Source organism: Equus caballus, chromosome 3 (genome assembly GCF_041296265.1).
Source record: "Equus caballus isolate H_3958 breed thoroughbred chromosome 3, TB-T2T, whole genome shotgun sequence".
Classification (NCBI taxonomy): Eukaryota; Metazoa; Chordata; class Mammalia; order Perissodactyla; family Equidae; genus Equus; species Equus caballus.
In genome coordinates this window covers 64,415,793-64,428,745 of record NC_091686.1, presented here as the reverse complement: position 1 = coordinate 64,428,745, position 12,953 = coordinate 64,415,793, and the positions used below count along the sequence as shown (strand labels likewise).

Below are 12,953 nucleotides of genomic sequence, written 5' to 3'. Positions count from 1 at the left end.
GACCTAAATCTAAATTCCAGCTCTGTCACTTACTTGCTATGTGACTTCATCAAATTTGCCTCTCTATTCATTTTCCTCAACTATCAAATAGGGATTAATATCAGTTTTGTCAGGATTCTAACAAGAAGTTAATTCACGTAAATCTCCCAGTACAGGGGTCGGCAAACTACAGCTTGGTTTGCCATGATGAATGATTTTACATGTTTAAAGGATTGTTAAAAGAACAAAAAATTTCAACAACAAAAAAGAACATAGGACAAAGATCTTATGCCACCTATGAAGCCAAAATATTTACTATTTATAGCCCTGTACATAAAAAACTTGCCAACTCCTGCCCTTAGCACACAGTAGGCAACCAAAAAACAGGAACTATTCTTATTACCGAAGGATTTTAAGTAGGGAATTTAAGTAATGTGGAATGAGGTATACAAGGATATCTCTGGTGAAAATGTATATAAAGGAACAGACGTTAAAGGAGCAAAAACGGATGCTGGGAGACAAGCAAGGAAAATGTTGCAGTAATCCATTAACTTTTCCTTTCCTTCCTTCTCCTAACAATAAAGGTGAGATCAACTTCTACCTCCTCTCTTTATCCCTGTAGGTTACACTCTCATACGTACTCTGTATGTTACAGCACTTAATGTTATTTGTCATTTAGCATATTAGCATATTCTGCCTTCAGTTGTCTGCTATTTAACCCAGCTTAAATCTCCTATAAACATAAGAGTAAGTATTGTGGAGTCAAACAGATCCTGTTTTAAATATTGGTTTTACCAACATTTAGGACTTATTCAACTTGTATGTCTCCTAATAATAAGAAACGGTAATAGCTATGTTGAATTGTTTTGTTTTGTTTTGTTTTTTTTACTACAAATGTGCCACATACTGTTCTAAGCACTTTACAGGTATTACTTCATTTAATCTTCATAACAGCCCTCTCAGATAAGGACGATTACTCTTTCTCATTACAGATGAGGAAACTGAAGCATGGGGGAAGTTAAACAAGTTTTCCAGGAGCTGGAAAGTGAAGGATCGAAGGCTCACATTCTTAACCAACTACAAAATGAGAATATACTGTCTAATTCACAGGATTTTTGTGAAGACTAATTTCAACTGCATATTTAAAGGGAAGGGGGTGACTTTTCACAGTCCTTAGTACTCAGTAGTCCAATAAATATAAGTCCCATTTCCTGGCAGAAAAGACTACATTCTAAACTTTTTAAACCCTGAATACAATAGCTTATGGTCAGTAGAAGCTTAATAAATATTAATAGATGAGATACACTTTTAGTGATTAAAATTCTTGTACTGTTTAAAGGATATCATTCTGTACATAATTCACAATGTATTATTTCATAAATTTATATGTAAATGTCACAGAAGACTGCACTAAATATGAACCTATAGCTGACATACCTTGCCAGATTTTTGGTTTTGTTTAAATATAAACATTATGATCAGATAACAATGGGATATATATGTAAAGATCCAAACAAAGTCTTTGTGTAGAAAGACACCAAGGTTGGTATATCCTAAATTTAGTTCTATCCTCTCAGCAGTATTGTAACTGGTATTACATAACTCTGATCTATATTACTCATTTAGGAAATCTATTTAAGTAATTTGGGAAGAGAAAAATAAAAAGATTCTAAACCAGAAGACTACAGACAGAGAGGTTCTCTCCACAGATGCAAATAAGGAAGATAAAGTATTATAACTTCTATTTCGTGTCACCAATTTGTGTCACCAATTTCTGTTGTTAATAAATGAAAACAATATGAAAGCCCAAAATTACCAGGCATCTCTTCAGTATGAATGATGATTCTCTCACACAGCAAAGTGAACTATGTATTTCTTCAAAAAAATTAGAAATAAATTTTATCTGTAATGAGGTTTTAAAGTGGATTAAAAAAATTAATGAAAACTAATAGTCCTGCTACAAAGGAGAATACAAAACAAAAATTTTATTACCACTTTCCAATTCTGCCTTGTGAACAGGAAGATTCTTAGCTAAATCCAAAGCTATTTAACTTCTGAGACTTATAACATGAAGGAAAGAAATAAAATTAAGAAATATCTAATCAGAATGCAGCTGCATAGAAACACAAAGTTTCAAAAATTAAACAAAGGGTCATCATCACACCAAGTGAAACATAACCTTACCTTGTAGAGCAAAGTTTCCTAAGAAAGCTATTAAATTTTTTAGAAAATTATTTAAAAACTTATATAAACAAAACCATTGATGCTGAAATGTTTTGAGAAAAAAGTCAGGTGACAGCCAGATTCAAAATAAACATGGTAAGATGTGGTGTATACACACACACACACACACACACACACACACACACACAGGAATACTACTCAGCCATAAAAAAAGATGAAATCATGCCATTTGCAACAATGTGGAGGGACTTTGAGGGTATTATGCTAAATGAAATAAGTCAGACAGAAAAAGACAAATACCATATGACATATAAATAAGGAGAACAGATTAGCGGTTACCAGAGGAGAAAGGGGTGGGAGGAGGGTGAAAAGGGTAAAGGGGCACATATGCATGGTGACAGATGGAACGAGACTTTTGGTGGTGACACGATGCAGTATACACAAGTCAAAATACAACAAAGTACATCATAAATTTACACGAGTGACCACAATAAAAAAACAAAAAAGCAAAAAGATTGTTTGGTTTGGAAAGTAAGACAGAATCAGATTAAGCAAATTTAGGACTTTGTTAAAAAACAGTAATTAATTAGAAACAACTAGGAACAATAATTAATAAATAATGTAACTAAAATTCAAAATATGTGGATTTTGGCAAATTAAAACAGTTGAAATACAAAAACCCGAAGCTATTATTATAGTAAAATTAAGAAAGAGAATGTTTTTCATTCATAATCCTTGTTAATTTGATAACAAACTATCTCATTATGGTTTTAGCTTGCACGTCTGATCACTACTTGATCAGGCTTCTCACATGTTTATTTTTTCAGGCTATGCCCTCTTTTGGGAACTGTCTGTATCCTTTGTCCATGTATCTACAGAAGTCTTATTATTTTTCTAATCAATTTACCATCTTTGTTGCAAGGATGTATTTCATGGTCTAGCACTACCTAGCACATCTGTAGGTGTTCAATAAATATTGATTTCATTGAAAAATGTTTTTAAAAATTTTAAAAGACTAAACACGGACTTCTTCATTAACCATACCCTCATTATAACAAAGTCTTGTTCCTTTCTTTTTAAATCTATGGTTATCACTTCATTTATGATTTAATATTCTTTCTGCTTCCTGTGTCTTCCTCCAACCTACCTATCAAATTAGTCAGAAAAAAAATTCTCCACACTGTTTTCATTGAATGTTTTTCAAAAGAAACAATATTCTCCACTGCTCAAGAAATATGAGTTATTCAGAAAAATCTTCAGTAGAGGATTAGGGGCTCTCCAAATGTGTATATGAATTAATGGGAAGACAATTAGCATTAAAGGAGTAGGGGGCCAGCCATGATGGTTAGTGGATTCGGGGCTCTTACTGCTGCAGCCCAGGCTGTTTCCGGGTCAGGGAACCACACCACCCATCTGTGGGTTGTTATACCGTGATGGCTGCATGTTGCTGAGATGCTGAAAGCTATGCCACTGCTATTTCAAATACCAGCAGGGTCACCCATGGTAAACAGGTTTCAGAAGAGCTTCCAGATCTCACAGACTAGGAAGAAGGATCTGACTACCCACTTCCGAAAAAAGTGGCCATGAAAATCCTATGGAGAGCAGCGGAGCATTGACTGATACAGTGCCTAAAGGAGAGATGATGATGCGAAAAGATGAGGCAGAGTTCCACTCTACTGTACACAGGGTCGTTACGAGTAGGAATCGACTTCTAGGGCTCTAACAACAACAACAACAACAAAAGTAGGGAGGGGAGGAAAGAAGGGAGTGGGAAAAAGGCAGAAAAAAGCTACTCCCTCTTTCCCAAGCAAGTTAAGATTATCTGCCACTTATTACTGTACACAGCATCTTCACCTTTCTAATCTATATTTCGTACTTCCCTCAAAACCGAACCCTTACATCCCTTCGTGATAAAAACACTCAACAAACCAGGAATAGAAGGGAACTTCTTCATCTTGATAAACAGCATTAATGAAAACCCCACAGCTAATATCATACTTAATAGTGAAAGACTGAACACTTCCTCCGCCAAGATCAGGAACAAGACAAGGATATGTGCTCTTGGCACTTCTTTTCAACAATGCACTGAAGGTTTTAGCCATGGCAATTAGGCAGTAAGATGAAACAGAATGCATCCAGATTGCAAAAGAGTAAAACTATATTTATTTACAGGTGACATGATCCTTGTTATACAGAAAATCCTACGGAATCACTAAAAAACTATCAGAACTAATAAACAAGTTCATCAAATTTGCAGGATACAAGATCAATACACAAAGTCAATTGTATTTTTATACCCTCGGAATGAACAACCCAAAAACGAAATTAAGAAAACAATTCCATTTACAATAGCATCTAAAAGAATAAAATATTAAGGAACAAAGGCAACAAAAGAAGTGTAAAAGTTATACTCTGAAAACTTCAAAACACCGTTGAAAGACATCAAAGAAGATCTAAATAAATGAGAAGATCCCATGTTTGTGAATAGGAAGACTTAACATTATTACAGCAATGCTCCCCAAATTGATCTACAGTTAACACAATTCCTATCAAAATCTCAGCTGGCTTCTGTAAGAAATTGACAAGCTTATCCTAAAATTCATATGGAAATACAAAAGATCCTCAAAAAGCCAAAATAACCTTGAAAAAGAAGAATGAAGTTGGAGGATTCACATTTCTCAATTACAAAGCTACAGTGGTCAAGACAGTACTGGTATAAGAATCATCACATAGATTAATGGAATAAAATTGAAAGTCCAGAAATAAACCTTCACATTTAAGGTTAACTGATTTTCTACAAGACTGACAAGACAATTCAACGGGGAAAGAATAGTCCTTTCAACAAATGGTACTGGGACAACTGGATACCCATATGCAAAGGAATAATGTAGACTCCCTACAACAGGCCATAGACAGAAATTAATTCAAACTGGATCACAGATCTAAAGGTAAGAGCTAAAACTAAAAGACTCTTAGGACAAAACAGAAGCAGAACTCTTTGTGACCTCAGATTAGTAAACGGTTTCTTAGATATAACACCAAAAGCATAAGCAGCAAAAGAAAAAATCAGCTAGACTTCATCAAAATTAAAAACTTTTGTTCTTCCAAGGACACTATCAGGAAAATGACGACAACTCACTGAATAGGGGAAATATGTGCAAATCACATATGTGATAAAGGACTTGTACCTATAATATACAAAGGATTCTTACAATTCAATAATAAAAAGATAAATAACAATTAAAAAACCAGCAAAAGAGCTGAATACACATCTCTCAAAAAAAGATATATGAATGGCCAATAAGCAAATGAAAAGACACTCATCATCATTAGGGAAATGCAAATCAAACCCACAATAACACACTACTTAACACTCACTAGGAGAGCCATGATCAAAAAGACAGATAACAACAAATGTTGGCAAGTATGTGGAGAAACTGAAGCCCTCATATGCCGCTGGTGGGGTTGTGAAATGGTGACATTCTTTGGGGAAAACAGTCTGAAAGTTCCTCAAAAGTTTAAACATAGAGGCATCACATGATTCAGCAATTCCACTCCTAGCCATATACCCTAGAGAACTGAAAACTATGTACACAAAAATTTGAATGTGAATGTTCATAGCAGAATTATTTATAATAGGCAAAAAGTACAAACAACTCAAATGTCCATCAGCTGACAGATAAACAAAATATGGTATATCCATACAATGGCATATTATGCAGCCATAAAAAAGAATGAAGTACTATTACACAAAATATGGTGAACCTTGAAAACAAGTGAAAGACACCCATGATAAAAGACCACATATTATATTAAGACTCCATTTGTATGAAATGTCCAGAATAGGCAAACATATAGTCAGAAAGTAGAACACTGATTGTTTAGAACTAAGGGTATGGGAGAATTAGGGGTAACTCTTAAAAAATACAGGATTTATATTTCAGTAATTAAAATGTTATAAAATTGTGGTGATGGCTGTACAACTGTGAATATACTTAACACTACTGAGTTATACATTTTAAATGGGCTACTTCTTTGGTAAGTGAATTATATCTTTAAAAAGCTGTTACAAAAAAACAAAAACAAAAACCCTCTCAACTCTTTCTTTAAGTAGTCCCTGACCCACCCACCATTCCATTTTATCTTACTCCCTCTCGGAATGTCTGTAAACAGTTTATACTACAGTAACTTGCACTTGTTCATTTATTATTTTGAAGTAACTAAATTATAAGTTTTATCTCCCTCACTCACAAGCCATAAGCTTTGCAAGGGTTTCTTCTACTTCTTTCATACTTCTCTTTAGAACCAAGTATAATAATGGGTACAGAATGGGCCCTCAACCAAGGTTTTTAATTTTCAAAATGCAAAATACTAGAAACATTTACCATGGAGAAGTTAACCAAATTACTCAAAAATCTTCCTTTTGAGGAATACAGATATATATAAAACTCCCCAGATCCTTAACCAAACTCTTCAGAATAAAATAAGTAAAGGTGAACTCTGAGGTTTCACATTACAATAATCCTAGGCAATGAAAGAATAAGTTGTAATTCAGTTAAAATTAAAGTTGTCCAGAGATAAAATTCCTTTAATGTATCAGAAGTTCAGTGTTAGTGCACTTAGTCAAAGAAAGTTGTAGTATTTTCATCATGAAACATGAGCAAAAGTTAATAATTAAACCTTTGTTGTTTACTTGATGATTTTATTGTTCTTTCTGGGTTAAGGCTCACATATATTAATTACAGTGACTTTAGAATTACAAAAACAGCAACAGCAAATAATAAAACACAGTAAGGTCAACCTAAACGGTATTTCTTTAAAGTATAAAGTAGTAATAATAATAATGCTCTATCTCAACAACAGAAAAAGAAAATTCAAAAAACGTGTTTCCCATGAAACTATACGCCAGAAACTGAAATTCAAAGTCAAATGATTTCAAAGTACAAAGAGAGAGAACTCAAACAGCCCGAACACAGTAGACCACAACAACAATCTATAACTGGATAGTAAAGGAGAGACTCTCTAAAGGTTATAAAATCCAATTGTAATGTTCTCCGTAAAACCTGTATCTTTAAATAGCTGAAGTTCACTTGTCATTCAAACCCCTCTCATAAAGAGAGCTCCTTCCCTCCTCCTCCTCCTGGGGCTCTTACTCCTTCCCCTCTCTTCCTCCCCCACCCCCAATTTTACTCTTTGAAGATGGAAAGCAATCTTTAACCATTATAATTTACCTTTTAGACATAATTTCATAAATATATGCTACCATCTAAAATAATATCATGAAATGCCCCAAGCTGTCCACCATCCAGGGACTACGTTCCCATCCCCCTTACACTCAAATAAAGCTCTGTGACAAATTCTCACGCATGAAATGTGGGCAGATGTTTGTCACTTTAAGTCTGGGGGTTCTTAAGACATGGTCTGTGGGTAACAGGCAGGGCTCCAAGGCCCTAGGGAATGGTAGAGCCATAAGATGTAAGGAGTCCGGGTGCCTCAATTACCACATGGAGGAAAGCCACAAGCCTGCTAAACAGGAGCACCTGCACTAGACTGTTATGTGAGCAAAATACAAATTTATATGTGTTAAACCACTGAAATTTTGGAGTGTATTTATTACCCTAATTAGCATTACTCAAAGTAATACATGGACAGTCTTAAGTATTTCAATTCACCCAATTAAAGACATAATTTGGAAGAAGAAGAAATAATTTGGAAGGACTGTTTAAAAGTCCATTTAAGTAACATTCAATTTTAAAACCTAAACAGTTTGCCACCTTGATTTTGTTATAACGTAATTCCTTCAGTTTAAACAGTGATATCATGAGCAGTGCCACTCTTAAAAATAAATTTCACTGTCCAATAATCCACATAGTTATACATTAATTCAGTATCATCTATTTTCACAATTATTACAGAGAAGTGTTTTCCTCAATTCTCCCAAACTAAAAAAAAAGCTATGAAGTATTCTAAAATACTATAATTCATAATGTCTAATGAAAATTACCAAATACCTAGTTAAGGACAAAATTCATTTCTATTTTATAGTTTTAACGTATTAAAAATTATCATTTATAACTTTCAAGGTAAGAATTCTTCCTCTAAATATAATCATACGGCAGATAGTTCTGTTCATCGTAAACCCACACATGCATAACAAACACACTTTAACAAAACCATTACATTTTCATTCTAGTGAAGTTGTCCCTACGATCCTTTACAAAAATCCTTCACAAATGTTTCAAAATTTTAGTGCTTTACTAGGTTTTTTTTTTAAAGCTTAACACTGCTGATATAAATAATACTGATATAGGGCCTAACTGGGAAACCTGGCATTAGTAAACAGAGACATTATAAATTTAAACCAATGAAACTCCTCCCACCTCTCTTCACTCTGCCTTCACCAAAAAAAAAAAAACCTTTATTTAACCTCTCTGTTGCCTTTACCTTAAATTCCATACCATTATTTTTTCCACCACGATACAGTTAAAATTAAATGCACAACACATTTACTACTCCACACAGAATAATAAAAATGGAAAATTATTGAAAGTTGATAGAGGATTTTTGCTTCCATTCAGGAAAATGTTCCAAGAGGTTTTGTTTACCAGGATCAGTCAACATGAACTAAAAAGATTACATAGCAATTTCTGTAGCACTTATACTTTCTGGATCTATACAGATAAAGCAAACCCTAGTTCTTGGATCCTTTTTAAAGCGTGATTGCACTGGAACATATATGTGATACATATAGCTTAAAAAACTTTTTCCTGGGCAACACAGCAAGAACTCATAAAAAGAGTAATGCAATAGAGATGGCCTACTTCAAAATATGAAAAAAAAATTAACTATGACTATATAGTCTCTATAAACTAATACAACAGGCTATTTTAATGACAATCTTATTTCTAAAAAAAAGACTCCTAAAATACAACATTAAAAGTTGTTTATATATACCTATGTATATCAAAGGACTCTGAAACGTTCTATTGTCTTGATTTTTAACTTACAGTTACATAATATCTCCGTAATTAAATGAATATTTCTACTTAGAAATGTTTTTCAATACCCACACTCAAGGCTGCAGAAGGAACTAACATTTAACTAAGCATCTACTATGTGCCAAACATTATGTTTTCTCATTCTATTCTCAGACAACCTTACTATATATGTATTATCTCCTTATTACAGACGAGAAAACAGAGGCTTATCCATATTAAGTACCTTGCCTAAGGTCAAACAGCTAAGAAAAATGCACCTCCAGAGTTGTGAGGTCGGTAAAACAAGTCCTTTCTCTACTAAACCACATGCGTTGTTTTTCCAGTAGTGGTCAAAGAAAACAGCTCTCCACCCATCCTATTCTTCCCCCCACTTTCCAGTGACCAGCATGGAACATTTCTTTGTGACACCAGGTTCAGAAAAAAAGCAATCTCTGGCCACCGTACAGTGCACGGCCTGCAAGGATGGGAACCACATCACGACTTTATCCACAGGGTTTCAGCTGGATGAGCCAACTAGATGTAAATGGAAGAGGGTAGAGTGAATAAAGTAAATCAGCAAATAATTATCCTAATACCATTTCTATCTGGTTCTGAAATGCACTGACCGATTTATCTTCATAGTTGCGTCTGACTTAGACTACCCTCGAAACAGCTTTCCAGGAGCTCACACTGAGTAGACAATAGAGGCTGCTTGATCTAGGTTTTCGAGACTGTGAGGGAGAACGTGTTTGTCTGGGCAGGACTATCTTGATTGGCAATTAAGATAACTAACTACAAGCTATAAGGGAGTATCTCCCAAAATGTAGCACAGTGCTTCCAATGTGTACAAACGGCTCGGCAAAACTCCCTGAACACAATCCATCCGAAGAGCCCGAGCTAACTAGGCGGCCGAGTGCGGGAGGATGACAGCTCCGGGAACTTCCTCTTCCTCCCCGACCCCTCAGCTCGGCGCGCACGCCTTTCCCCCAGGAGGCAGGATAGAACAGTTTCAAACGCCCCAAACCGATCCAATCCCACCAACACCAGAGGACAGGGAAGTCAGCTTCCAAGCCTTCCCCCGCCTCTCCAAGAGAATTTTTATCTTAAAAAAAATGCACACATCTTACCCACGAAAAAGTATTTGCAACGAAAAATGAAAATATGGACTGAATCCCTCCACACGGCCCTTGAGGGAAGCCTTGAAAGAACGGCCCTCGCCACCGCGGACCCCCGAGACCGACCGCTCTGCTTCACTTGCCCTCGGGGTCCCCGCCAGCCGCGGGAGCCCGCCGTGCGAGCGCCGAAGGGCGCCTCCGCCTCTCCTCAGGACAGCGGCGGCCGGGCCGACGGCGACCGGCGCGTCCCGCCGGCCACCCTCACCTGCCCAGGCCCGAGGCAGCGCCGTGGGCCCGCGCGGCCCGGCGGCCCGGGAGGCGGGCGGGAGCAGGCGGCGGGCGCCGAGGCGGTTAGGCCGCGCTGCAGGCCGGCGCGCTTCCTGCCGCGGCAGCGGGAACGGCAGCCCGCGGCGGGCGGCGCGGCCCGGACCGCCGCTCTCGGCCGGGCTGCCGCGCGTGTGCCGCGGACACACTCCCTCTCCGGGGCCCGGGCCCGCCGAGCAGCTCTCATCTGGGAGGCTCCGGAGCCTCGGCCACCGAACGGGAGGGACACGCCGCTCGGGGGTCTCGGACACACGGAACCCGCGCCCAGAGTCCCGGGCCCTGGGCGCGGACCCCCCCAACACACACACACACACACACCCCGGAACCTCGGCCGCCTCCGACACAGCCGCCGGTCAGCCCCACACCCGACACACACCCACTCGCGGTGGGTCCTTCAGGCCGTCTCTCCGCCCGCCAAACTCCCAACTCGCACACCCACACGCACATTTGTCCCTCTCCCACCTCATCTCCCCGGGGACGCGCTCCTCTTCCCAACACTCGATCCTACTCCGAGGCGCACACACTCTCTACCTCATTCTCTTCCTCCGGCCCAGAAGGAGCAACAGCAGCCATTTCCCCGCGGCAGGGGAAACACACACACACAAACACGCGCGCGCGCGCACCAGGCCCCCCCCGATGCTTCCCCTCCCGAGCGGCGGCCGCAGACGCAAACACAAACACCCACGGCAGGGCCGCGCTCCCGCCCGCCCCGGAGGGAAGCCGCCGCGCCAGGCAGGGCCCGGACCCCGGCGCGCGGCCGGGCACGCGGGGAGGGCGCCCGGGCCTGGGTCGCGGAGGGCCTGCGCCCCCTCCTCACCTGCATTCAGCGCGCCGGGGTCCGGGCGGCGGCGGCGGCGGCGGCGGCGGGGCGGCTGGTGCTGGTGCTGCGGCGGCGGGGGAGGCGGCGGCGGCGGTGGCGGCGGGACTGAGTGCAGCAAAGACATGCAGGCAGCCCGCCGGGGGGAGAGGCACCGGCCGGAGGGGACGCGGGGCGGGCGGGCCGGGCCGGGCCGCCTGAGGAACGGCAGAGGCGGTGGCGAGGAGGACGGCTGAAGGGAGCGAGAAGGAGACGGATGGGGGGCGGGGAGGGGGACGAGGGCCGCGCCGCCGGGCTTCGGGGACGGTGACCCTGGGCGCACAGGAGAGGCCCCGCGGCCGCCGACGCGAAGGCCCCCGCCGGAGGAAGCTTCGCCCCCGCAGCCGCCGGAGCCGCGGCTATTACTCCGAGAGCCGCGCCGAGCCTGGCCTTGGCCTTGGCCTCCTGGCGCTGGGGCTGCCGCCGCTGCGGGGGTTCCTGCTGCGCCTGCTGCTGCCGGGGCCGAGGCTGCTGCACAGAGACGCCAGCTTTCGGTGCCTTTGCTCTCGCTCACACACGTTCACACCCCCGAGGGCTGGGGGAGAGGCGTCCGCGCGATATCGGTATTGAGATTAATAACAAGGTGCAGAGAGTGCGAGGAGGAGGGTTGATTGACGTGGAGGGGCTGGCGGGAGTCAGTCACTCCCCTGCGCCGAGGGGTGGGGTGAGGGGGAAGGGGGCGGAGCTCCAGCGCCGCGCCTTGGCCCCGCCCCCTGGGCGCCTCGTTGGGTCGCGGTGCGCGTGCGCGCACGGCTGCCAGGGATCTTGCCTGTTTCCTCCTTTACCCTTGCTGTTTTCTTACTCTCTGTTCTTGGCTTTAGTGACGAGCGGCGCTGGGAAGGCTGGTAGCCTATCAGAAATTCACAGCCACAAAGCCATGTTGGGGGTCGGGGAGGGACTGGCGAGGCCGCCTCACCCAGTGTTCGTGCGTGTCCTCGGTGCTGTTTACTGCCCGCTCGCGCGAGGCGGCCTGATGGCGAGGCCGAGCGCTGACCTGCTGGCTAACGAGACGCCAGGAGAGGTGAAGTGACCAAAGGAAATGTTTCCGGACATCTTCGGTGGGTTTTTGTTAATAACGTGTGCCATCTGTAAGTTGTATCCCAAAAGATAAATAAAAGAACCTGTGACGCTCTGCGATAACCCGGTCCTGTTTATTTTCTAAATTTTCCATTCTCGCGATAGAAGTAGTTTGGCAGCGCCGGCTACAGAGCGAAAACATCAAAATGTAAACTGGAAATATTAATGTTTACTTGGTGAATGTGGCCTTGACATTTTAAGTTTCTGGGATTTAATTTTGTTTTTGTGAGTCAGCTTCAGCTTTTACCACCAGCAGTTCAAAAACAAATTATACCAGCTCTAGAAGCAGAATACTGCTGTTGCAGTTTTGCACAATCTCTTTCTCAATGCATGCTCCGGTCTTGTGTACTTACCAGTGTTAGTCAAGGGGTTATTAGCAGTGTTCAGTATTTTTTGCCCACAAGGGTGGTGTTTTGCATACTAAGCACATTGTGTTGGTTG

General features: G+C 41.5%; 1 protein-coding gene across 8 annotated transcripts in view; it reads right to left on the bottom strand.

Annotated features, from left to right (window-relative positions):
* Positions 1 to 12,086, bottom strand: part of CNOT6L (CCR4-NOT transcription complex subunit 6 like) — a 103,018-nt gene extending 90,932 nt beyond the window's left edge. For 2 of the 8 annotated variants that reach the window (XM_070263623.1, XM_070263625.1), the window contains exon 1: positions 10,268 to 10,517. Coding sequence is in view for 4 of the 8 variants with exons in the window: in XM_023637901.2 (XP_023493669.1) it covers positions 11,111 to 11,115 (5 nt within the window). In the remaining 4 variants the exon portion in view is untranslated. Of the gene's footprint in view, positions 1 to 10,267; positions 10,518 to 11,041; positions 11,360 to 11,396 lie in introns of those variants that run through there. The other 6 variants (XM_023637902.2, XM_070263630.1, XM_023637901.2 and 3 more) reach the window with 6 other exon arrangements.
* Between the last annotated feature and the right edge of the window lie 867 nt (positions 12,087 to 12,953).